General features: G+C 54.5%; 1 protein-coding gene across 3 annotated transcripts in view; it reads left to right on the top strand.

Annotated features, from left to right (window-relative positions):
• Window positions 1-24,946, top strand: part of TSPAN11 (tetraspanin 11) — a 70,928-nt gene extending 45,982 nt beyond the window's left edge. For all 3 annotated transcript variants that reach the window (XM_011934087.1, XM_011934088.1, XM_011934089.1), the window contains 5 exons: window positions 10,957-11,031; window positions 11,965-12,069; window positions 14,952-15,110; window positions 15,483-15,569; window positions 24,221-24,946. In XM_011934087.1, the coding sequence (XP_011789477.1) occupies window positions 10,957-11,031; window positions 11,965-12,069; window positions 14,952-15,110; window positions 15,483-15,569; window positions 24,221-24,280 (486 nt within the window). In that variant the 3' untranslated portion in view covers window positions 24,281-24,946. The remainder of the gene's footprint in view (window positions 1-10,956; window positions 11,032-11,964; window positions 12,070-14,951; window positions 15,111-15,482; window positions 15,570-24,220) is intronic.
• Window positions 24,947-26,774: the final 1,828 nt, after the last annotated feature.

Genomic DNA, 26,774 nt, shown 5'->3' with positions numbered 1-26,774 from the left:
TCCTGGCCCAACAGCCCCTGAAACATCGAGCACTTGATTGTTTAAACCAAAAAGGTGGCTGTACAACCTTTCTTGGGCTGACACAAGTAGGAATTTTAAAACCCAGGCTCCTGTTTAGAGTCAAGTGGTGTGGTTAAGGCAGTGTAAAAGTGCTCCATGGCTCTCAGCAATTCCTTTCTGGTTCCGTTTCATTTTGTCCCCTCCATGTCTAACTTCCATTTGAAATCTTGAATCAGCTGACAGGTTAGGGAAGCTCCAAAGGAGAAGGGCGGCGAGTCTATCACTAGACAAAGTGGTCCCTGAGGAGGAGAGGGAAAGATGAAAGACCAGGCATCTGAATGACATGCGTCTACCTTGGATCGGGAGGAGTGTGGGAGAAGTTCCCAAGGAATGACCCAGAGGGAGACCATCCAGCTTTCACACAGGCACGAAGTCTGTCCTGGCACGGCCCTTTCTCCTCGCTCACCTGCAGCCCCTCAAGGTCACTTTCCCAAGAAGGAAGTGGCTGTCGGGGACAGAAATAGCACATCTCTGCTGGTGCTGAAATGATGATCGGCTTGGCACCGGAAATCTGCCGAGCAGGAACAGGAGTGGGGCTTAAATTATTCACACCAGATCTTTTTTAGCAAAGACTGCATGAGAGAGATCATTCAGGCCGCCTGAGCCTAGGGCCAAAGACCAGGACAGAGGCCACCTAGATCAAAACAGAGGGATACTTTTAGAGTTTTGAATGGAGGCTCTGAAAACTTCTATATTTTAAGCCAAGTGAAGATCATGGTGGATGATTCAAACTAAACTGGGTCTTTTTTTTTTTTTTTTGAGACGGAGTCTCGCTCTGTCGCCCAGGCTGGAGTGCAGTGGCCGGATCTCAGCTCACTGCAAGCTCCGCCTCCCGGGTTTACGCCATTCTCCTGCCTCAGCCTCCCGAGTAGCTGGGACTACAGGCGCCCGCCACCTCGCCTGGCTAATTTTTTTTATTTTTTAGTAGAGACGGGGTTTCACCGGGTTAGCCAGGATGGTCTCGATCTCCTGACCTCGTGATCCGCCCGTCTCGGCCTCCCAAAGTGCTGGGATTACAGGCTTGAGCCACCGCGCCCGGCCTAAACTGGGTCTTTATTGGGCGTTCTTTTCTGTTTGGGGGGTGGATGAAAAAGTAAGAAGTTCTAAAAACCAATTTCTGAAAACAAGGGGATCCAGAATTGCCACACCTCCATCAAATAGGCCAAGACTTGGTCAACCAGGGCACTAAAGTCCACAATCAAAGGTGAAAATATATGGGCTTGGGTTCAAAAGCTGGTTTCCATGTACCTTGCCCAGCTTGCTCTGGGACCTCGGGTAAGTCACTCAGCTTCTGCCTGCCTCCTTGTGTTGCCATTTTATACAGGATGATGTGTGAGGTTAATGAAGAAGTATTTTCAGGTCTTAGGAAGTGAATCACCACATTATAAAAAGACGGTAAAAATGTGGCTCTAATGAACATCCGCATCACTATTGCCATCACCATGACCAAGCTCCCTTAAGAAGGAACCTAAATAAATAAGAGTTATTCTGAGGGCCATGGCTCCCAGGGCCCTGCAGCCTGAGCTGGGCCACATCCTCTGAAGTAGCTGGTGCTGATGGGAAGTTCAGGGTGAGGAGAGCCTGGGTCCCCATGCCTGGGAACTGGACTGTGTCCTCCCTGGCTCGTTTCTTACCTACATGTGCTGTTATGTTGCTCCACCAACCACACAGCTCCAGGGTGGGCCTTGCCTCATCTGTTTGGTGGCTCTTTAACCTTTGAGTCAGCTGACCCCACCATGCTCCAAAGGGACCATTCTATAGCCAGGGCTTGGGGAACCCCAACCCCTCTCCAGCATGAGCCTTTCCTCATCCAGCGTGGCTTATGCAGTGCAGGCAGGGGAATGGACCAGGTAGCCTCAGAACCCTGAAGGATCCTTGAGAAGCAGGATGCAAACATCCCCAAGAGCTGGCCGCTCAAGAGACCCATAGGATCTGTGTTGACATCCACGCTTCTCGGGGTACAGCAGGTGTATCTGATCACCACAGTCCAGGAGCATTGTCTCGAAGGGGTGGTTCTACAGCCAATTAACTTCCACCACCCCCTCCCTCCAGTTTTCTGCAATGGATGCTCCATATTGCATGGATGGGACTGCCTAATTCATCAACAGCAACAAGCATTTCCAGCACATTCCTGGCAAGTCCTGCTCTGCTGGGCCCAAGGCAGGGTAAGAAGGGGAGGAAGGAAAAAGGGACCCTGACTTAGTTCTAGGCTTAGAGTCTAGTGAGGAGCATGAGGTGCCTGTATTAAAAGGCAAAGGACCATGCAGGCAGCTTAAATTTGTATTGGATTTGGTCAGAGGCTCTGACCTCTCTGGGCTTTCCCTAACTTCCAGGCTGCCCTGTTCCATGGAGCCTGGTGTCTCCTTGTTCTTGGGAGCCTTCCCTTTCCACCCATAGCCAGTCCTGTCCTAGAATTAATTACCACTGCTAGGGACCCATCACCAGCCCTGTCCTGGGGTCCCTGCCACTGCTTTTTGACCTACCCTTGCTCCTTCCTTCCACAGGTGCCTTCAGGCTGTACTATCTCTCCCACAGCCTGCAAGAAGACAGCCAATGGGAAAGTCTGGGTCCTTCCAGGGCACTGGGAGGAAGTAGCAATTGGTCACTTTCCTCGTACCTGAATCCACTGAACACCAGCATCCTCTGAGTTCCCTGCGCCGTGTCTGCCTATAGGGGGACTGGCCCTCATCACCCCAGCCAGCTGGCCAGGCCCTAATGCCCAATCTGGGGGGCCACTGTCACTCAGCCTGTTCAGACTGGGCTCTCAGTCATCCCAGCTTGAATCCTAGTAAACGCCTGTCTTTGGCCTGGAGTTCTGAAACTGTGTTCTCCTTCCATGACCCTCACCACCCCCTGGAGCACACACAGTGTGATCTCCTTAGACCCCCAGCATTTGGGCTGGAACATTGAAGGGCCTCAGCCACATTTTCTTGATGTGCCTCTGGAAGACTTGCTGCCTCCCCGAGACCCAGTTTTGTCCCTCCCTGCCTCTTCCAGCATGCCCTTACTCTGTCCACCGGTTTTCTGCACCCTAGCTCTGGCCCCCTTTTCTGCTCCCAGAACCACATGTCAGTATCACACATTGGCCAGAGCACATTCTTGAGCCCTCACTGTAGAGCCGCTTCCAGGTGGAATGGCTGAATCCCAACCTTTGGCGTGGTTGCAGCTGGACGACCCAGGCGTTGAGCCCTGGGCTGGGGCCAGGAGGGGTAAGAGGTTACCTCCATCTTTCTAACAGTGACCCTTGGTTATAGGAATGGCTGAAGGCTCCCAAATCTACATCCTGTCTTTTCTGCACAAATGGGCCTGGCAGCTGCACCTCTGAGCCGACTGCAGTTAATGGTTAATTGCCAGAAAATAATTCACCCTGAGGCCGTTGCCACTGAAAAAGCTGGCGTCACTTTTCCTGTTTGGCAGGTGGTTCTTAGCTCCCTGACCCTCCCTCCGGCTTCCTCTGTAATCCTCTCACACACACAGCCAGCTGGGAGCCTCGGGCTGGGCTCTCCTCCCTGCAACTTAATCTTGGCAGCGTCTTGGGTTTTCTTTGGCTGCTGCTGCACTGTTCTGAGAATAGGCTAGTACCTCCCTCTCATCCCAACCTGCCTGGACTGCCTTGACTGGATGTGGCGTGGCAGGAAGCTTCACAAACCCCGACTATCTCTAATTACGCAGAATGGCTGGAGACACAGATGAGGAATGCTTCAGTGAAGCTCCCTTCTTTGTGGTAGAATCAATCCAATGGAGAAATTTTGAAATTCCAGTTTTATAAAGTTCTTCAAACTTACCTCAAAGATGGCACCAGCTGATGCTGAGCTGCCCTGTCTCTTATGCACCAGTGAATCTGCCCCAAAATCTCTATCTGGGGCTCAGCTTGCCCCAGGCAATGTAAGTCCAGCCCTCAATTTCTGGCAGGGCATGGTGGCTCATGCCTGTAATCCCAGCACTCTGGGAGGCCAAGCTGGGAGGATTGCTTGAGGCCAGGAGTTTGTGACCAGCCTGGGAAATATGGTGAGACACTATCTCTACAAATAAATAAATACATAAATTTAATTAGCCAGGCATGGTGGTATGTACCTGTAGTCCCAACTACTTAGGAGGCTGAGGTGGGAGGATCACTTGAACCCATGAGTTCGAGGCTGCAGTGAGCCATGATTGTACCACTGTACTCCAGCCAGGGTGGCAAAGCAAGACCCTAACTCAAAAAAATAAAATAAAAAGGACTCGATTTCTAATTACTCACCTTAATGTCACAGTGAAATATTTCTACATATTTCCTGCAAGGCCTTGTATTAAAAAAACAAAACAAACAAACAAAAAGAAAACATTGGTTTGGTTCGGAGAGTGCTATGCTTCACTTTGGATCTATAGTTTTAGAAAATACCCAGTTTTGCTTCTAGTTTAAACTGTTACATTAAAGAATTAATTGGAAATAAAATCACTTTGATATATGGGGAAAGATGAATGTTTGGATCCCATTCTATGCTGAACACACTGCTCTCGTTTGGCATATTTTGAAATGGGATCGTTCTTATTGAGGGCTCTGGGGCAGATGCTACAGGGGCTTTCTTTGGAATTCTCGTTACCTATTTCCATTAGACCATAGGTGGTCACTTTTGGAAGGACCGGCAGCCCTGGATCTGCAGGGGCAGACCAGTCACAGGAACCAGAGTGGAGCTGGAGGTCAGTGGGGTGGGTTCAGGTCATACCAAGGGCACAGGGACCACGAAGGCAGAACCAGGTAAAGATCAGAGCCAGGAGGGCAAGCAGGGATCAGCGTGTACACAGTCCTAGGGAGCGAGACAAGCAGGGAGGCCCCAGAGTCAGGGAGGCTCAGAAACAAGGATGCTAACAGTGAGCCCATGGCTCAGAAACCTCTGGCTCAGGGAGGGCTTCATGGAGGCTGTGCCTGAGCTGAGAGTGTTGGTGGCTGAGCAGCCAATAAATAGAACACAGATGGGGTCGGGGCGGGGAATTCTGGGCAGGAGGAACAGCGAGAGCAGAAGGCGCAGAGGCTGGAGGCTTCACTGTGTACGGCTCTGTGTGCACGCACAGGAGTGTTTCTCAGGTTTGTACAACAGTGACTAGCTTCTGAGGTGAGAGCGGGCTGGGTTGAATAAAGTGAAGGGTGGAGGGGGCAGAGACAGGCATTAGAATCCATGGTCATGAACCCAGGATGAGCCAAGGGGTTGAGGAGCAGGTGAAAGCTGCTCTTGTGCCATTCTTGGCAAAAGGGAAGGCCAGCTGCCCGGGGCAGGGCAGGGGACCTGGATTATCTCTTGCCTGCCCCACTGGTGCAGGGAGGGCTTCCCTGGGCTTCCCTCTATTCTCTCCATCTTCACCTACTCATTCCTCACCTCTCCTGACACTCTGTCCCTTGTGGAGCACTGACACCCCGGTGTTCACCTGAACCATACCTGCCCTAAAGTGCTGAATCCACCCTAAGTGAGCCCAGGGAGCTCATCCGTCCATCCCTCCCCCATTTAGTGGGGACAGTACCATGCAGCAGGTCAGAGCACAGGTTCTGCAGCTGGAACTCCTGGGTTCTGTTCCTCACTCACCATGTACTTGCTAAGTGACGTCTCCAAGCTCCTGTCCTCATCTGTAAAGTGAGGCTGATGCTCGTGCCCACGTGGCAATGTGATGAGCAATGCTTAGTACTCATCTCCAAGGGTGGACAGGAGATGCCATGCAATGTGCTTATAAGGGGGGCTGGCACCTGGGAGAGCTTGTACATGTAGGCTGTTACTGTTACATGTGGGAACCATGTGCCAGGCTAGGCTTGGTGCTCCAGGGCTGTGCAGATGAGTAAGGCACTGCCTCTGCCAAGGAAGGGTTATTTTTTTTCTTTTGCTAGAAGGGATGCCTGTCTATTGCTCCCACTACAGAAAACCTGCCTGCCCTCTGCTCCTCTACTAAGTTTTGAGAAACAAGGCCAGCCTGCCCTGAGTTGGGGTATTGCCTCCTAAGCCATGGGCCAGTGCTTCTGGGGGCTCCCTGCAGAGAATTCTGGCCTTTATTGGTGGTGCGGGGGCCCTCCCTGGCCCAGTGAGCTAGGAAAAGCAGGACACCATGAGGTCCAGTGAATTCTAACTACATGGAAATATGGGCTGATAATTTCTTATTACTGACTTTTGTATAATAATTCAAAAAGCAATACCAAACCCAACTTAAAGAAGGCTAAAGGTGTTTCCAGAACCTTCTTGATGCTTCCTAGAGTCAACCCCTAACACAAACCTTATGGCGTCACACCCCTCCCCAGCTCACTGAGGCAAATGGAGGAATCCATGGCTGCTTCAGAAAACAGATGATCCCCAAGGAAACACTGAGAGCGCTTGGGTTGTACCTGGCCTCATGGAATTCCCTCATGGAATTCCAGCCCCCGGGGTCCCATGGGGATGTGAGCTGAAGCAATATGGGCTTCCCTGATCCTTTTGTCAAGGCGAGCAGCCTCCTACCGCAGAGGCGCCCTCCCAGGCGGGTACAGTGCTGCACATGCTTCTGTCCATGTTCCGTTTCCAGCTCCTTGGGAGCTAGGTAACATTCCTTGGATCTTATTTTTCTGGCTCCCACAGTGCATTGGGACGCATAAGCGAATCAAGTCCCAGCATCAGCCTGAGAACCTGAAGGTAAATGTGTGACCCAGGGTTTTGCCACCTCGGCACTGCTGGCATTTTGGGCCAGATAATTTTTCACTGCGGGAGACTGCCCTGCACCCAGTGGGATGCTTAGCGACTGGGCCTCGATCCTCTAGATACTCCTTTTGCCAAATACCCACTGGGTGCAAAATTGTGCCAGGTTGAGAACCACTGGTGTAAATTTAACTAAGGTAACTGTGCTATGCTACTCTCAGATCAGAAAAAGATTAAGCTACTGCCCCCAGCATGGGGCTGGTATGCTCCAGCCAGTTTCTGCTGTCTCAGAGTATAGTTTATTAGAAAGTGCACTCCTGCATCTTAATCAGGGGATGTCTGCTAAGTGTGTGTCTAGACCTAGCACCATACCGGGCACTGTGGAGGAGCCAGAAGCAGCCTCAGATGTAGTCCCTGTTTCTCCGAAGCTCACGGTCATTCTAGGGGACAGAGTGGTAACACCTGAAGCAAAAGCAGTGCTACAGAGCAATGGGTAAAGCTGTGTCACTCATCCAGTGATGACCTACACCGAGGAACCACATGGCAGGCAGGGGAGGGACACAGAGGTGAAGCCCAGTCCAGCTGAGGAGAGACAGGCAAAGCAGAGAGTGCAAGTATCAGGAGACAGCAGATGATGCGCTGCAAGCATTCAGAGGGCGGGGAGTGGCAGTTGCTCCCGCCCATGGATGGCCTGGTGGAGCCATGACTGAGCCGAGCCAGGTGTGGAAGGAGAGGTAGGCGCCAGCATTCGGCAGGGGGACAGGCAGGGCAAAGGCCCGAAGGCTGGACACTTGGCCTGTGTGCAGCAACACCAGGAACACTTTTCAGCTTTGCACACAGAGCCAGTGTGTGCCGCAGGGGCCCTGAGATGATCCCGCCGGACCCAGGGAGTTAGGAAGGCTGGGTAAGGTGCAGGGTGGAGGGGCAGAGGTGACGGGTCTGTCAGAGCCCATGACCTCACCCGGCTGAAGCCCTAGCTGATGAGGGACCCTTTGCCTGCTCCTGGGCCTGGTGGACCACACACCTGGTGGGTCACACCTGCAGCCTCCTTGCTGTGGAAGCTGCTGCCTGGAGCCAGTGCCTGTGCACACCAGCACCCGGCCTCAGTCCCCTCGAAACCCCAGGCCAGGCCTTCACTCCCCTCCCAGGCATCTTTACACACTGGAGCTTGAGAAGGCTATCCCCACACACCACTGCCCCTGCCAAGCGCTCTCCCCTCCTCCTGGAGGAGGTCACTCCAGCAGGTCAGATAGCCTGTTTGATCCCTCTGAACCAGCCTGTGCAGGGGTAGGATGTACTAATTTAGCCAGACACTAAACCAAGGAGTGAGGTTCGGTATCTCTACCTCCCCATCCTCCCTGTTCGCCACCCTGTCTTCAATAGGAACTGGGGCAGTGGCTTCTCCTGAGAAGCGGCATGACACTGCCAGCTATCCAGGAGTAGTATCCTGTGGGTGTGACTCACAGCCCACAGTGGTGATGGGGAGAAGGAAGGTGGAAAGATGCCAGCATGCGGCTCTCCTAGCTGCCAGCAGCCTGGGTGCTCCTGTCAGGGACCCTCCATCACCTCTTCCTCCCATGTCCCAGAGGTCTCTGGGAGCGACTGGCATCAGTGCCTTCGGGTCCTGTGCAGCGGGAGGGAGATGGCCTCAGCACCATAGCTGGAGATGGTGGAGGGAAGTTTGGAGCAGGCAGGAAGGGCACGCACGTCAGAGAGGAGCCGCAGGGCCTTGCAGCGTATGGCAGGGGAGAGCCCCTGAGTCAAGGAGGCTCAGAAACAAGGATGCCTCACCCTGGGTAGGGTGAGGGTGAATGTGTAGCCATGCTCTGTCTGATGGACTGGGCGGCTCCCTGGGGGACCACACTCTGGCATGGGCTGGCTGCACCTGTCACTGGCTGACAAGGACCGCACCCCTCATGCTGTGGGACCTGGAGCTCGGGAGGGCAGGAGGGAGGTCAGATCACTGGAAAGTACATTTCCCCTCTCATTGGGTCCTTGTTGGCCCTAAAGTTTGTGTCCTACACGAGGGGACCAAAGAAGGCTGAAATCCGGCCCATGCAACTCTTCCTGAGCCACGTTTTTCTAATTTGCACCAAAGTGCTAGCAGCCGCAGCCATCCAGCTAGAGCCAGCGTGTGGTGGAGCCTGAACCCAACCCAAGTTCACTGACTTTCCCCTAGCCTTCCTCAGTGTTTGGGCCCTACTTCTCAGAGGCTCCTGAAGCAGGAGGACCATCCACAGACCCTCTCTTCAGCCTCCTGCCGCAGCTTACCCTGTATCCCACTCAGTACGACATGTAGACCCAGGCCTGGGCCTGAGGCCCTCTTCATCCACACTCCTCCCCAGGGAGTGGAAAGTCCATAGGGTGGAGGGAATGTGTCCTTGTGGAATCTGCAACTCCCTCCCACCACTTCCTGACCTCCTCCTAGGGACCCAGGAGTGTGAATCCTCTGTCCAGACAACCTGCACGCAGCATCTGCAAGCATGTCCTGAGGCTGACTAGACTCCTGGCATGTGTGCCTCTAGCCTGCACCACACCCAGCCCTCCCCACACCCCCTGCCAAGGGGCATCTGACCCTGGGGGAGGGGCAGACAGAACTGGAGGTTGTTCCTGGTACAGTGAAGAGCCTGGGGTAGGAAAGGAAGGGGCAGGGACCTTGCATTTGTGCTCTTGGCCTCAGGCCCCACAAATGATGGGGCTAGGCCTGACACTGTTATTCTGAAACTGGAAACTCTCCCTGTGTCCCTGATACTGGGAGACTATAGGACACAGTAAAATTGCAATGAGGAGGTGGGTAACGCACTTCATTTGAAAGGAAGCCCCGCTCTTGGACCACAGTTCTTTCCCTGTGAAAAGAAATGGCCCCTCTGCTATATTCCTTAATCCCTGCCCATGCCAGGCTCCCTGCTGAGTGGTATAGGAGATGGTTGGGCGAGTCCCATGGGCCCATGGATTAGCATTGCCTCTGAAATGCCCTGTCTGTCCTGGGCATCCTCCACCACCACCCACCACCATATACCTCCTGCTCACACTCCTTTCCCTGCTGGGTGAAGCCTAGAGTCTCAGTCTCACCCACAGGCTGGGCCTTCCCTAGAATCCAGCCATCCCAGTGACCATGGGCAGCTGCTCTGCTGTGGCCAGGTGGGCGGGGAGTGCCTGGGCACAGCCTGGGTGGGAGGTGCTCTTGAGTCAGGCTGAGCTTCCCCACAGTGGGGCCGGTTTTGAGTAATAGTGTTCCCCCTCTCTCCCCCTCTCTCCCCCTCTCTTCTCCTCTCTTCTCTTCCCTTGTGCCTGCCTGGGAGCTCCATGGCTGCCTGTAGCCAGCTTCATCCCCCTCTCCCCGCTCCTCCAGGGTTGGGAGAGAGGGAGGCCCAACATGCCTTCTAGGCCTGTTGGCTCCTGCAAGCAGAATTGGTCGAGCAGGGTTTCAGGAGCTCCCCCTGACTGTGCAAGCCAGGTGGGAGTGAGAAGGAAGCAGCACCCATGTCCTTCTACAGGTCACACTGAGTGCAGGGCCGGGAAGCCAGCAGCAGCAGCAGGCCTGTGAGGTGGGAAGAGCAGTGGTGAGGGGAATGAGAACCCCTGCAGGGCCACGAAGAACAGGAAATGGGCATCAGGGCTGAAAGACAGCACAGGAATCACCTTCCCCTGGATCTCTGATTTGGTTTTTCCTGAGCCTTGGTTGTCGCAGTCCACCCTGGTCCCTGCACTCCAACTACAAGGGTACTGTCCACTCCCTGAACACAAATGCCCCATGGCTTTTCACTTGTTCTCCCCTCTTTCTGGAATGCGCTTCCCTCCTTCACTTAGCAAATGCCTATTCAGTCCTTAAAGATGTTACTTAGGTGTCACCACCTCCAGGAAGCCTTCTCTGACTGCCCACCCTACCAGGAGCCTCCCACCATTTCTAGAGCTTACCCCATAGTTACATTTATAACACAGCATTGCAGTCACTCATCTGTCTTCCCACCATCAATAACTTTGAGAGCAATAGTTGTCTTACACTACCTGGCATCTGGCATATAGCAGGTATTTAATACATATTGGATGGGTAGATGCATTACTGAATTGTCAGCAGACCAAGGAGGGAAGGAGTAAGTGGGGAACTTGGTACTGGCAGCCAGTGGGACTGGTATATCCAGGAGGAAGATGGTCTGGATGATAGGGGTCCCAGCAGGTATCTCTACCACCCCCACCACTGTGGGGAAATGTCTGTCATACCAGCATCCTGATCCCAGTGGTGACCGTCCTCTTTCCTTGCTCCTAGTATTTCTGCCTATTGCTCATCATCTTCCTGGTTGAGCTGGTGGCGGGAGTCCTGGCCCATGTGTACTACCAGAGGGTGAGTGACGTTTCCTCCTCCTGCATCCTCTGTCAGTGCCCTGAAGAAGCAATGTGGGTAGGGAGGTTTGCATTGTGGTGAGGGAAGCTGAGGCGGGTGCAGGGGTGGTCCTGTTTCCCAGGCCCTGGCAATCCCCCTACACATCTGCATCCCAGCTGCTGGTCCTGGCTCCAGCAATTCTGTGCTGCATGTGTGGATGCTGATGTCTTCCACGTGGGAGCTGGGGATGGGAGTTTCCCGTGGGACATTGGGTCATCCCTCTCCCCCTCCAAGGATGGTCTAGAGGATGAATCCATCTGTCAGAGACATCCAAGAAAAAAGGCCTGGGCCAGGGTCACATGCCAGGCCCTGAAACAGAATCAGGCCTTGCCTGCCTGGATTGAAAAAGGATGGAGTGAGTCCCAGAGTCAGTCCTATCCACTCCCACCCTTGAGCCCGCTGAATCGGGAATTTGAGGTCATGACCAGGGTAATGTTTGGTTGGTAGAGACAGTATGACCCTGCTGGTTGTTTCAAGCCAGTGCTGATATGATGCCCAGAGGGTAACAATTATAAATACTTTCAATATCACCTCATGATCACAGTTAAGATCAACAGACATTTCAAAGTACCCTGTGTCTGGCCTCACCACCGCCTCCCACCAGCTTCTGGATGTGACCCTTTACCTGAGCTGTCTCCCCAGCCTCTCTCAGCTCTGCCCATCACACCTCTGCCCTAAGTGGGGGCCCAGTTTTTGTATCTTCCTCTCCATAGCTGTCCTCTGCACGTCTCTGGCTGATGGTCCCTTACACTGCTGAGAAACCTCTGCATCACACCATCCACAGTCCACAGTGTTCTAGAATTAGCTGGGGGTAGGGGGGTGTGAGTAGGCCTGGTGCCAGGGCGGGGATGGGGCTGGTCCTGCTGATGGCACCTTCCCTCTTACCCTCCTCAGCTGAGTGATGAACTGAAGCAGCACTTGAACCAGACTCTGGCTGAGAACTACGGGCAGCCTGGAGCCACGCAGATCACCGCCTCAGTAGACCGGCTCCAGCAGGATGTAAGCCATGCCCCATACGGCCTTGAAGGCCAAGCCCACATGGGTTCAAACCCTAACTGTTCTTTCCTGTCTGGGTGAGCCTAGGCAAGTTACTTATCCTCTCTGAGCTTCAGATGTCACATCCTTAAAATGAAGCCTCTTTAGGGCATATGAGCATTAAACATGGTCACATCTGTAGATGTCCCCACTGCCATGAAAAGTACCTGCTGAAGCCTGGTTCCTCTCCTATTCCGACCACCTCCTCCAGGCCCCACCCCTGCTGCCTTCCCATTCTGGGGCGTCTGTGGCCAGGAAGCCGGCTGTGCCAGGAGAACTCCATCTTCTGCCAGGATCCAGCCCAGGAAGCTCCTCTCCAGGCTGCTTCTATCCACGGGGCTGCCTTCCTCCTTCCCCGGGGGGCTGGCTACCGCGGCTCCATAAGACTGAGCTGTAACGAGCAGAGATATTTCAGTTAAGCTGCCACAAGAACTCTCCAGTGTGAGCCATCAGACAGAATGCTGGGGGACAGAAAGGTTTTCTCCTTTCCAACAAGAGACGCAGCAAATCCCTCCAGGGACACCCACCGGCCTGACCAGACATAAAGGATGGGCAAATGGACCTCAGAGCTGTCCCGTCCAATATGGCAGCCACCACCCACATGTGGCTATTTCCAGCTCAGTTAGATACAACATTCAATTCCTTAGTCACACCAACTGCATTTCTAGTGCTCATTAGCCCATGTGTCTAGTGAGCTCCGATCAGACAGCACAGATGTAGGGCGCTGCCTTCACTGCAGAAAGTTCTCCTGGACAGCCTGCTCTAGGATCCGAATGTGTCCATGTCAGAAAATTCAAAGCAGTCCCACCTGCCCACTCTGGTCCCCTTTCTCTCTGCCACCCCACTCCCCACCCCCACCCCCTGGACCTGAGGCCTTGGTCTTGGCCCCGGGGAACATCAGGCAAGTAGAGGAAGTAGATGTGGGGAGCTCTGAGCCCCAGGGGCGTCATGGATCAACTGGAAGGCCCGCTGCCCCCCCGCCATCTCTCCAAGACTCAGGACCAGCTCCCACCAGGTGCTGCAGAGAGGAGTCTCTTCTCTGAAATAGTGGCCTGGGACATGCATGTACACACAAGTACACACCCACAGGCACACTCGCACCCCACGGGCTTAGCTCAGGACCAGGAGGAGGCAGCACATACTGCTGGCCAACCCTGTGCAAAACTAAGTGTGCACTCCACTCACTGGGCCTCACCTGTGAGGAACTGTGCTAGACAAAGAGGAATAGGACAGGATCCCTGCCCTCAGGGAAGCTGGACACACAGCAGGCAATGTGCAGGCAGTGCAAGGCTGGGCCACCTTCAGAAGAGGCAGGAGCCTCAGAAGAGAGAGCAGCCGAGGTAGGGAGGGCTTCAGGGGGCAGAGGCAGGGTTTGCTTAAGTGAAGAGGGTGGAAGCGGCAGGTCAGGGCCAGGGGCAGATAAGGAAAGGCACAGCTGAGAGCGAAGGCCGTGTTGCTGACAAAGACTTGCCAGGTGTCTGTGCGTGTGGACATGGCCCTCACACAAGCCGGGAACCCTTAGAACCCCAGGCCACGTCTCAGGCAGGAGACTGAGCCCAAGAAAGCAGTGGCTGCAGAGCCAGGGCCAGCACCCAGGCCAGCATCCACCACCACCTGGATGTAAATGACAGAGACACACGAAGCTGTATTCACACAAGCGTAATGGTGGAAGCAGGTGTCTCTCCTTCACCACTGACTCAGCGCCGGGCTCTCTTCTAGGTGCTTTATGTGAATCACCTCTTTCAGTCCTCACAACAGCACGGCATGGAGGTATTTTCGTTGTCCGCATTTTACAAATGACAGCCATCAGGCTGCACCAGCACAGACAGGCAGAGTCATGCGGAATGTGCAGTTCCCACGTGACTCCTGCACGCTGTGCCAGTCCCTGCTCTGTCTGTGTGCTGTCATGCTCTCCTCAACTCCTGGGGCCCCTGTTCATCCCTGTGGATTGTCCCTGGCCCTGGACAGAGCCTCTGTGCCTCACACAAGCTTCTATCATCTCCTACTACGCGACAGTGGATGCTAAGCTACCCAAGGGTAGGCCCCATGCCTTACTCAGGTTGCTTCACTCCAGGCACATAGTAGCTGCCTAGCAAACTCTTGTTAGCCTGACTAAACGTACTTCCCCCCACCCCCCCAACTCCAGACACACACCAGCAACAGCCTCACAGCAGCCCTGTTCTCTGTCCTGTGTAGGAACTTTAAATCTCAGTACCGTAACTGGGAAAGGCGAGAAGCAACCAATGTCCGCTGTCTTGGAATCATTTTATATCTGGGTGGGCGCTTTCCTGCCCTGGGGTGGTACAGATGACCCCAGGTCTTAGCACTCATGACAGCCCCTCTGGTTGACACTGGTCTCCCAGTGCCATGGGCAGATCTGGGGCTCTGAGACTTCAAGGCCTGAATGGGGACCTGGGAGCCTCTGGCCAGGCTAGATCCCTGTCCCCACATCCTGACCCCTGGATGACCAGGAAACTCCCCTGCCTTGTGGTTTTGTCCCCACCCTGGGCTCTGCTACCCAGTGGTCCACAGCCTCACTCTCTGGGGACCCACCTCACAGACCCGGCCTGCCCCCAAGACACCTAGCATAGTCTCCTTCAAAAACTTGGGTGGCTAAAAAGCTGGGAAGCAGGTGTCCTGCAGGCAGTTCAGCACTGAGTCTGAGAAGGGCCCTGGAGCGACCAGCTCTCTTCTCAAAGCATGGGAAGGGAAAACACATTACACACATACTAACTAACCATGGTTCACATAGACAAATAGGGGTTGGGTTAGTATTTGAATAATGTGTCCTGCAGCCTGGAACCCTACGCAGGCCTCTCACCTCCAGCCTCTGCCTCTGCCTCCAGTTCAAGTGCTGTGGAAGCAACAGCTCAGCCGACTGGCAGCACAGCACGTACATCCTGTCGCGGGAGGCCGAGGGCCGCCGGGTGCCCGACAGCTGCTGCAAGACAGTGGTGACGCACTGCGGCCAGCGGGCCCACCCCTCCAACATCTATAAGGTGGAGGTGAGCACCCAAGCTCAAGGTGAGGGTGAGGAGAGGGCCCCGGCCTGGCCATTCAGGAGCCCCAGAAAGGCTGGATCAGGCAAGTGGGTGTGGGAAAGCAGGACACGTGTGCTCCTTGGCCACGAGCCCACAGTGCCTGGGGCTTTCCAGAGTCTCTACAAAGCCCTGGGACAAGCAGCTCATACCGGAGAGTCTAGGGCACCACGGCATGCCCCTGGGTCCACTCAAGTAGCCTGTGGGCAGTTCAAGGCTGGGTCCAGCCTGTGAGTCCTCTGGCCTGTCCTCAGCCTCTGTGGCAGTGACAGCCCACCCGCCCTCCCTACCTGCGCCTGCTCCTGGGCCATGGCCGCGTCACCTGCCCTTCTCTTACAGGGAGGCTGCCTCACCAAGCTGGAGCAATTCCTGGCCGACCACCTGCTGCTCATGGGGGCTGTGGGCATCGGGGTGGCCTGCCTGCAGGTGAGTTGCAGTGCAGGGACGGGCAGGGGTGGAAGGGCTCTGAACCCCTCTCGCATTGACACAGGTCTTCAGTAACCACCTGGGCTGAAATAACTGACCCTTTGCACACCCGCACCCTACCCTGCTCTCTTCTTCTCTCCCCTTCCCTCTGCAACCAAGGCTGAATCCCATGGTCAGTATCTCCCCCAGAGAACATGAAGGAAAATAGCTGGGGGACAACATGAACTTGTCGGGAACAGGGACCTGGGAGGAATGTGAGTGTGGGCTCAGGTATGTGCATGCACCCCATGTGTGTGCACGGAGGGGCGAGTGTGCAAGCCATCTGTGGTACGTGTGTCTGCATGCTTCTGGGTCCATGTGGTTGGGGTTGTATGCACGTATATGTGTTTAGGGGTGCTTGTGCATGTGTGCTTGAGTGTGCATGTATCTGCATTCATTCCTTTGTGTGTGCATGTCTGTTTGTGTGTGTATAGTCAGTCCTCCATGTCCATGGGTTCTGCATCCATGAATTCAACCAACTGTAGATCAAAAATATTCCAAAAAATGGATGATTGCCTCTGTACTGAACAAACCTTGGCACCATTCCCTGAATAATGCAATATACTGACTATTTACATAGCATTTACACTGTATGAGGTAGTATAAGTAGTCTAGAGATGAGGTTCAGGTATTATATAGGGGAGAATGTGCATAGGTTATATGCAAATATTGCACCATTTTATATCAGAAATTGAGCATCTATGGATTTTGGTGTCCAGGGTGGTGACTGTGTGTGTGTGTGTGTGTGTGTGTGTGTGTGTGCGCGCGCGCGCCCTCATCCAGCTGTCTCTCTTAGGATGAGCAATGTTCTTGGCTCCCATTTCTCCCTGTACCCTCTCCCCTAGCTGCTACCCAGGAAGTCCGGGTGACTCTCTTAGGTTGCTCTAGTCAAGGGTCCGAAGGAGGGGAGCCAGGAAGGCCTCCTCAGCAGCAAGGGCCCCTGCAGTCCCCACCTCATGTACGTGGCTGCTTCAGCTCAGCAGGAGTTGAGTGGGGGCTGTCCTTCTAGGAGTCCTGCTGTCCTGCGCAGCCCCTTCCCACTCCAGGGTTAAGCACCGTCTAGAGAAGGGGAGGAGCAGAGGCTTTGGTCTCAGAAGGCCCAGGTCCAGTCCTGGCTTTGCTCCTAGATAACCTTGAGCTATTTAACTTCCCTGTCCATTGACTTCTTCATCTGCAAAATGTGGACCATTTCCCCAGCTCTTGAATGAGGCGATGCCTGTGACCCACTTACGAAGTACCTGGCACATAGGAAGGCCTCCAGAAGTTTTCTCCAGTTTTCTGTAGACTTCAGAGGATTTCTGATACTTGCTCTCACTGGGCCCACACAACAGCCTGAGACTCAGGCCAGAAAAGGAGTAGTGTTCTTCACTTTTTTTTTTCTTTTTTTTTTGTGACAGAGTCTCACTCTGTCACCCAGGCTGGAGTGCAGTGGTGCAATCTCAGCTCATTGCAACCTCCACCTCCCAGGTTCAAGCGATTCTCCTGCCTCAGCCTCCCAAGTAGCTGGGATTACAGGCGCACACCACCATGCCAGCTAGTTTTGTATTTTTAGTAGAGGCTGAGGTTTCATCATGTTGGCCAGGCTGGTCTCCAGCTCTTGACCTCAGGTGATCTGCCCGCCTCGGTCTCCCAAAGTGCTGGGATTACAGGCATGAGCCATGGCACCCAGCTGTTCTCCACATTTTACAGATCAGAAAGTTGAGACCCAGAGAGGTGAGTTACCCAGGGCCTCACACCCTGAACCAGCACCCAGGTCTCCTGGCTTTGGTTCTTTGCTTTCCCGAACTCCCTACCATGACACAGAGGTCTGTGGGAAAGAGAGCAGGGGACAGTGGCCTTGACTGGCTTGGAGAGACGTCCAGTGCAGGGTCCTTGGAGACCATGGCGCCACCTACCCACATCATCTGTGGGCCTGAAGGGCCTAGCTGCAGCCTAACACACTGGGAGGAGGGTCCGTCGCCTCTGGAGGGACACCCATCTCCCTCTCACAGCGTGGTCAGCGTGTAGGTTCTGCCACCTACAACTATGTGACCTAGGGCCAGTTCTTTCATCTCTGAGCCTCAGTTACTCATTTGTAAAATGGGGCTAGTTAATACTTTATCTGCTGCCTGGTGGTGGGAATTAGCAATATCCATGTAAGTCACTCAGCTCGTGGCTGAGCAGATAGCAGGTGTTCAATAAATGATACCCATCATTTCTGTGATTTCTGCATAAGCACATCATCTCTCAAAAAAAGGCTCTTGTTCCTTGGCCAGACCATCCTGCTTCTCGTCATCCTCACTCAGCTGCAGGGCCAGGGAGCCCAGGTAGCGTGAGCATTACCCCTCTATTGCACTTCCCCAGGGCAGGCCTTCTGTCCCCTGTGCTGAACCCCAGGGAAGTCGTCAGTGGGAACAGGGGAAGGGATGCTCAGCAGCACAGAGCAGCTGAACTTTCCAGAAACCTCTTAACTCCAGCTGTCGAGGGGTCCTGCTCTATACGGACACTGACCAGGCCTGGGCCATTCTGTCTATTTCTTCCTCACCTCTCTGGCCTCAAGAACCTGTAGAAGCTGCAGACGAGGTCAGTGAGGCCGAGGGCAGGGAGTGGGGCTGCAGATGCCCAGAGCCGGCGGTCAAGGTAGACCATACTGGTGTAAGTCTGATGTTGAAGAGGTCAGGTTGTTGAGCAGTGGACCTGCAGGCCTGCCACGCCTCCTGCCCACTCACAACCCCCACTATGCAGCCCGTGTTCCTTCGCCGTTGCTGTGGAATGGCTTTTGGTGGCTCTCAATCTCCTGCCCAGTTTTCTCCGCTGTGGCCCACTGAGCCAGCCCTGCAGCAGCCAAGCCTCGGGTTAGAGCTCCCTCTGCCAGCCGATGCTGGGCACTACACTGCTCAAGTCCCAGGTGGGTCATAAGCCTTGAGAAAGGGCTCATACCAGTCTCTTCCCCAGGGTCACAGTTTCCCTCCCAGTGAGCAGACACCAGGCATTTATCTCCCCTACATGCCCAGCCTGGCACTTCCAAGGCCCCCAAGGCTCGGGAAATACCAGCCCAACATGGTGTCATAATGTTCCCCAGCCCCCAGCTACTGCAAGAAATCTTGCTTGGGAGTTACAAGGCCTGATTTCTAAACATAGCCCCACCTCTTGCTGTGTGACCTCAGGGAAATCTCATTCCCTCTCTGAACCCTTAGTGTCCTTACCTGTAAAATGGACAGATTGGATATTTGTGAGCCTTTTTAAAGCAGCAGCATCCTCTTTTCAATGGAAATCTCACGTAGGAGCCCAGTACATAAACCACAGGAGGTGGAGCTGTTCCAGGCAGACACAAGCCTAGCATCATGACCTCCCCTCACAGCCCTTGGTGGCCCTGAGCTAGGCAAGGGTTTCCAATACAGCTTGCAAGCTGGGGGTCTAGCCTATTTGGTGGGACCTTCTGGATCTAGCGTTCTATGATTTTTCAGTGAGGTTCTCATCTTAGGAACCAGTGACCTTGAGACTGATGTCCTGCAATACCTGGAGTGTTAAAGCAGATGGTTTGTGAACACTGAAAACTAAACAGAATATTTAACGCAGGGAGCACACCTTGATTTCAGCCAGGTATTTGGCAGTGCATCACTTGTTGCCTTGTGGACATGTGGACCAGGCACTTGTCTGCTCAGGAGAAATCAGGGCAGGCTGACTGACCACGCTGTGAGAGGGAGATGAGAGAGTTCACGTCAGCTTGGCAAAAAGTCTCCAGGAGTGGGCTGTGGCCCTTCAGCCTCAGACCTGTCTCTTCATTTTTCTTGGTGACCTCAACAAAGACCCAGGAAGCATGCTAAACTATTTACCTAGCGTTTCTGTCTGTTGTATGATAAAGCTAGTATTGAAAAGAGAGCTTGCTGGATGTGAGGATGTGCTGAAATGAAGGCTGAAACACGTAACAGAGTTAAAGTCCTTGCACTTGAGCTTTGTTTTGTTTTGCGTTTAAGCCTGTAACAGAGAGAGGGCATCTGCCTGAGTTACATGATAGGGTGCTGCCCCCAAAGATGTGGCCTGGAACGGCACTGGTAGAAATCGTGGAGAGAGCCAGGGTGTGGGCAGTGCCAGGTCAGGCCACCCTCCAGGTAGGAGCAGACCTCCACAGAGCCCCCAAGGCAGGGACCTCGACCTCGGCTGCACATTGGGATCGCCTGACAAGCTTTAAAACTACCCCAGGCCTGTCATCCCAGCACTTTGGGGGCCGAGGTGGGCAGATCACAAAGTCAAGAGATCAAGACCATCCTGGCCAACATGGTGAAACCCCATCTCTAGTAAAAATGCAAAAATTAGCCGGGCGTGGAGACATGCACCTGTAATGCCAGCTTATTGGGAGACTGAGGCAGGAGAAATGCTTGAACCCAGGAGGCGGAGGTTGCGGTGAGCCAAGATCGCGCCACTGCACTCTAGGGTGACAGACTCCATCTCAAACAAAACAAAACAAAAACAAAACAAAACTACCCCAGGCCTGGGCTACCCGCAGCAAAATGAAACAAAATGGTCTGGGGCTGGCATCTGGGCATCAGTGTATTCGTGAAGCTCTCTAGTGATGCCACTGTGTGGCCAGATGCAGAGGGAGTGGCAAGGGGTGTGTGGGGCCTGGAAGTCAGGTGTGTGAGAGGTCAGGAGATGGGGAGCAGACACAGCACCCTCGTGGTCTTGAAATGCCCAAGGCAGTCATGTGGGGAAGGGAGGGACTGTTCCTGGGAGATTCCAGAGGGCAGAAGGTGAACAGTAGGTGGAATTAGTTTCAAGGAGACACATTCAAGAACTTTTTAACAATTTGAATTGCTAAACAGTGGCTCTGGCAGAGTACTAAACTCCCTGTGGCTGCAGGTTGGGGCAGAGGCTGGGGGCAGGGATGCTGAAGGGAGGATCCCCTCCACGCTGAGGTTCTGCATTCTGGGAGTGCACCTATCCCCTCAGCAGGGACCTCCTAGGCTTCTCACCCATGTCAGTCATGGAGCGGCACACCAGAGGCAGTTTCAGACCTGGACAGGATCATCACAGCGCTGAGGTACTCCCCGATCAGACTCTTCCGCCTGGAAAGGCCTTACGGACTACCTGGACCAGTGCCACCAGTCCTGATTGCACGCTAGAATCGGGTTTTTAAATACCATTGCGGCCGGGTGCAGTGGCTCACGCCTGTAATCCCAGCACTTTGGGAGGCCGAGACGGGCGGATCACAAGGTCAGGAGATTGAGACCATCCTGGCTAACACGGTGAAACCCCGTCTCTACTAAAAATACAAAAAAATAGCTGAGCATGGCGGTATGCACCTGTAATCGCAGCTACTCGGGAGCCTGAGGCAGGAGAATCCCTTGAACCAGGGAGACGGAGGTTGCAGTGAGCCAAGATTGTGCCACCACACTCCAGCCTGGGTGACAGAGCAAGACTCGGTCTAAAACAAAACAAAACAACACATTGCTCTGGCCCCCTTTCCACAGATTGGCTTGGATTGTCTGGGCTGGGGTCTGTGCACAGGTATTTTTAAGCCTCCCAGCTGGGTCAAACATGCATTTAGGGTTCAGAGTCCCTGGGCTCATCTCATTCATGCACGTGTGAAGACATCAAGCCTCACCAGAAAGTCACCTGCTGAAGGTGACAGCCGCTGTGGCAGAGCTGGCCAGGCCTCCAGCTCATTCCTCTGCACCAGCTTCCCCTCTTGTGGGTAGACTCTGGAGGCACTCCACTTTGAGGTAATTTTAGAAGCTAATTTCTAGAATATTTTGGCTGGGGAACATTTCACTGAAAATGTCAGAATAGCCCAGGCCTTTTCCTGCAGCCCTCCTCACATCAGCGTCTGAGGAGCCTCCGCCCAGGCAGTCGGCAGAGGAGGCTGTGTTTACTTTGGAACAGAGCTGCTGTGTGCCAGGAGCTGTGCCCAGTGCCCGGGCCCCACTGCAGGCAGGGTACCGTCCCTTCTTCCCGGGAGATGTTACTTGAAGGAAGGGGACAGATAAGTGTGTGGCAGTCACAGTGCAGTGCTAAGTGCTGTGTTAGCAGGAGCCCTGGGGTTTAGGAAGCAAACATCAGTGGCCCTAACCAGTCACAGGAGGTCAGGGAAGGCTTCCTGGAGGAAGTGATATCTCATTAAGTCCTGAAGAAGCCCGATAGAGGGGAAAGAGCCAGGGTGAGGGAATAGCATGTGCAAAGCCGTGGCTTGCAGGTGGGGAGCGGGGGTCTTTACCCTGCCTGGCCTCTCAAAGGATTGGGGTGTTGGAAGGACTGGGTGTTGTGCTGTTGGTTTCTGTTATTCTAGTTTTTAAAGAATCTCGCCAAGGAAGACCCTAAACCAGTGTACAGACTGGATATTTTCCTATTGGCAGAGGGGGATTTGAGGCTCAGAGAGGGAGGTAACTGTACCCAAGATGACACAGGCCACTGGTGTAGCCTCGAGTAGAACCTAGCCCACCTCCAACATGCTCACCTTGCAAATGGAAACGTGTCTCAGAGCATAGAAAACTCACAAGACAGTCAAGACTGGGATCTGCAGGTCATTAAAAGGGAAACCGAACGATCATTTTGGAATGACTTCCTGGACGCTCCCTGGCCCTTCCTTCATGCTCTCTGCTGACGGCCAGGTGCTGACTCAGAAGCCTCAGAGGAAGCTGAAGGCAGGATGGCCTCCCTGTTAAAAATGTCCCATGTGTGGCCAAGTGTCACACACAGGCAGCTGCCAGAAGACAGCACCAGGCACCATGCGGCTGGGCCTCCACGCTGGGCCCGACCCCATCTGCCACCTCCAGCACCTGCGATTAGCTGGCCTTGTGTTGTCTCTGCGTGCGCCCTGCTGGCTGCTGGAGCCGTCCGTGATGGTTTCTCAGTGTCCTCTGTCAGGAGGGAGACGGCAATGCTTATTCAGGAACCAGACCGAGTGGCATCCTGTACCCCTCCACATGCTTCGGCATGGTGTGCACATGTGTGTGTGTGCATGTGGTTGCAGTGATGAGAGTCTGGCCCACACACCTCTGCCCCTTACTGTGCCTGTCCTGGGAGGCTCCCTGGGAACACCCAGCTCATGCATTCCCTGTCTGCCAGGGAGCATGGCCCTTCCAGCCCTCTCCCAGCAGGAGACATACACTGCAGGCAATGCAGACATGGTTTCCAGCACAAATCGTGCCAGCCCAACAGCTCCCTTCTGGCCTCCCTCTTAGCACAGATAAGAAAGATCCAGAAAACCCCACAGGAAAATCATCAAACCATGAGGTAGGGACACCTGCATGGGTGGAACAGCATGACAGCTGCCTGCGTAAAGCTAGTGGGAGATGAGATAACCTCCTAAGCCACCTTTCAGCCTGAGGCCTCAGGTGGATGAACACCAAGCCTGCAGGCTGAAAGCAGTGTTCAGGCTCCACAGTGTCCTCCAGGTTGGGAGGGATGGAGAGGAGGAAGGAGGGCAAGGAGATGGACCGCTTCCATACTACCTCCCCCAGCTAGCCTGTCAGAGACTGCGTACGGGACGCACACCTCTCCACCAGACTCCCACTGGATACAGCTCCACCTGCGTCCAGGTTTGCACCAGCAAGGTCAGGGCAGCAGCAGCTGCTAGCAAAGTCAGGACACTGTTTCAATACTTAGGGAAGCCACCTTCACCCCAGGTACCATGGGACAGTCATGGGGCTGCTGTAGTCCAGTGCCGCCTCCTGTGTGCGGACAGCCGAGATCCAGCAACATGCCATCGTCATTATCGGGATCATAACCACATTACCCTCAATGCGTCCTTGGGTGGGAGGGAGGAGAGGAAGAGGAGGAAGAAGGCAGAGGGGGGCCATGAAGAGCAAGGAGGGAGAATAAAGCTCCTCTGCATTCTGGAAGTGGGAGAAGTGAGAAGGGGTGTGCAGGGTGATCCTCGCAGGCCTGTGTCTTCTTTGGACCAGATGATGCAGCCCCTTCTTGTTTAGCCTGTGGATACCGACAGAAGGGCTGGCAGACAGGACTCCCGGGGCCTGGGCTTGGTGCTGCATTCTACACTGATTGACAGGGTGAGCTCACCAGATCTTGTCATTTTATGCTGACTGACAGGGTGACAGCTCAGCGGGCTCCTCCCAGAGTCTCAGTTTCCCCCATGGTTCCTGTACACCAGCCAGAGCATCGAAGATGGACCTGAGTTTTGCTCTGGAGTCCAAAGACAGCAAAACATAGGCAGACTCTTTCCTAGAGAGACAGTCCACCTCAGACAGCTCTGATGAAGGAGTGGAAACGTTACTCTCAGGGCCTAATTAAATCAGGCCGTCTCTGGAGATCTAGGACCACAGACCAGCAGCATCAACTGGGAGTTTGCTAGGAATGCAGACCCTCAGGCTGCCACCAGGCCTGCAGAATTGTAATAAGGAGGTCCCCAGATGATTCATGCCCATTGAAGTGTGCAAAGCCCTGCTCTTGGATAGTAGATGGCAGAATGTGATTCCCCCATGCACACCGCCATCACCTGGGAGCTTGTCGGAAATGCAGAATCTCAGGCCCCACCCTGACCTTTTGAGCAGGAATCTGCCCTTTGTCCAGGCCCCAGGAGATTCAAGTGAGCAGCACTGCTCCAGGGCCCTGGGGGCCAGCGGCTTCCATGAGTTCTGATTTCTCTTTGCCCCTCTGCTCTCTCCACCTGGCAGATCTGCGGAATGGTTCTCACCTGCTGCTTGCACCGGAGGCTCCAGCGGCATTTTTACTAATGGCCAACCACCTCCTCTTCCAGCTGCCCCTCAGGACAACAGGTGGCCACATGCCATCTGCAAGGCCTGCAGAGTTAGCACCAGCTCCACTAGGGCCATAGATGCCCCCTCTTTTGTGCCCAGCTCCTGCAAATCCACCAAGTGCCTGAGACCATAGCTTCCACTGTGCCCACCCAGGCAGGGACCCTCGGCCCCCTCTCCTCCATTTTCAGCCCCCATGGCCAGATCCTGGGCAGGGAAATGACCCTTTCAGGAGACAACCAGAGCCCCTCACCAGGCACAGGGGATCCCGTGGACTACGGGATGGTGGCAGTTGGGTTCTCTGCTCCCTCCCAGCCCCTGAACCTGGAACAATTGGCAGAAAATCCAGGAACCCCCGCACTCCTGCATTCAGCAGGGACTTCCCCCACCCATGCTCAGAAGCCCTGACCTTGTTGTTTCTGAAAAATGCATGGGTGGGGCAGGGAGGGCTGACTTCCCCCCCACCCCCCACCCCCCCGGAAGACCTTGCCCTTTGACCTGCCCGCTCTCCACACTGCCTCACCTGGAAAGCCATGTCCTGCTGGCCTCACTCCTTCCTGCAGGGCCTGGGAGTGGGGAGGCCTGGGTAGGGCAGCCACAGGCTGGGTAGAGCCGCCCTGGCAGGAAGCAGGGGGTAAGGTGGCCACACCAGCACATGCTGCACTAGGAACAGAGCCCTGCACCTGCCTAGCAGCCTTCCCAGGAGAAACCCCCTGGGAGACCATGGCCCCAAGCCCTGGCCTCTAGTGATATGCCCCCCAGGGATCTCCTGTTCCGGGGCCTGATTCCCAGGAGCACCAGGTTTGCAGACCATCTTCAGTTCCTAATGTTGGTGGGTGTGTCAAACATCTGGAATAGACCAACTCACAACCCTGCAAAGTCGGAGCCGCTGAGAAGCAGCAGCTCTGAATAGAGGGGCATCTGCCTGAACCTCGCTATTCCTGGGGCCCTCCCCTTGATCCCGTGGTCACCGCACTGCTTCTAGGGGGTCCCGCTCTGCTTCCCTTCCCACCCATCCCAGAGTGGACAGAGTTTTTCCCCAGGTTCTCTCTTGCATCACTAAATTCAGCAGGGAATTTTCAGGAAGGACTTTCCCCAGTAATAAGGGAGAACGGAAAGAAAATCCTAGAAAATACTGAGTATCCATGCTGGCAGCTTTTTGTACAACACCCATAGGGACCCCGCCAAATGGCTATTATAAGGGGGCAGCCCATTCACTACACAAGAACACCATACCTGGCTTCCACCCTCCCCAGGTCCTGCACTTCTCCCCAGAGCGGGACCCTCTTCCCCTCTATGAAGAGGGGCACCTTGTGCTAAGGCCAAGGCTGAGAGAGGTCCCAGCTCGCCTCCCTGCTTGATGCAAATTGCACTGTGATGAGCACATTGCTGACCTAGGCCAGTCCTGGGGCAGGGGTGCTCTCTCTCCCATACATAGGAGTGGCCTCAAGGCCACACAGTGCCGACCCCAACAGAGCCCTGAACTGTCCAGAAGCTGCATCCTCAGCACAGGAAGTACCCACATGGACAGAGGGAAACCCAGCCTTGGGGCCGGTTGCCTCCTCTTCTCTGGGTGTTCTCCAGTGGCTTCTTGGAGCCTAGGCTGGTTTATCTCCCCTGCCTAAAAGGCCCTGGAGTTGCCAATGCAAATTCATTAAAAGGAAGACCAGATATCCCAGACTGCACAGAGGCAAAGAGAAATGGTGTAGTGCATGATTCGCGCTGCTCTCCAACCTCCTGGAATTCGTGCAGATAATCGGAAACTGACTGTGACTCCCAGGCTCCCTGAAGGATGAGATCACAACTGACAAATCTTAGTACAGAGGGAGAGTGGAGAGAGGAGGGGGTACTGGGCTAGAGCCATGTTCTTCCTGCCGGGGTGCCCAGGGTAGGCAGCAGTGGGCATGGGGTGCTGGGGCCTTACCTGTCTGCCCTAGTGGGGATGAAAGGTGGCAGGCAGGTGCCCTGTGCGCAGCCTTGTCACTGAAGGCAGGCCCAGGAGAGCCTGCCCCATCTGTCCCAGCCCCATGGGATAGTTGGTCCAGCCTTCCTGGGGCAGGATTAGCTGTGATTCCTGCCCTGTGTGTCGTCCAGCCAGACTGCCTCTTAGAGAATGGCTTGTCCAAGCTGCATACAGTGGTAGAACAACCCAGGGCCTGGAAATCTCACCTCCTTGTCCATGCCAGCAGCCTGGGAGATCAGACAGGGTTAGAGGAAACGGAGGCCCAGGATAGGCAGAACCTGCCCGGGAGTGTACAGTGGCTGGAGTCCAGAGCCAGCCATGTGGTCCCCAGTGGGTGTGCCCTTCCTGCTGACCAGGATACAGCTCTGTGTCCAGTTCAGTTCCTCCCGGGCCCCTGTTTGGAAGCTGCTACAGCCTTGAGTTCCTTGGAGAGAGAGGACATGCCTGTGGAATGTCACCATCAGTCCTGTGTGGGCAAAAGGCCCCTGCACACCAGGGCCCCAGGAAAGC

This window comes from Colobus angolensis, unplaced genomic scaffold (genome assembly GCF_000951035.1).
Source record: "Colobus angolensis palliatus isolate OR3802 unplaced genomic scaffold, Cang.pa_1.0 Scaffold131, whole genome shotgun sequence".
Lineage (NCBI taxonomy): Eukaryota > Metazoa > Chordata > Mammalia > Primates > Cercopithecidae > Colobus > Colobus angolensis.
Note: the sequence above shows the minus strand (reverse complement) of the source record. Positions and strands in the feature narration are given on the sequence as shown.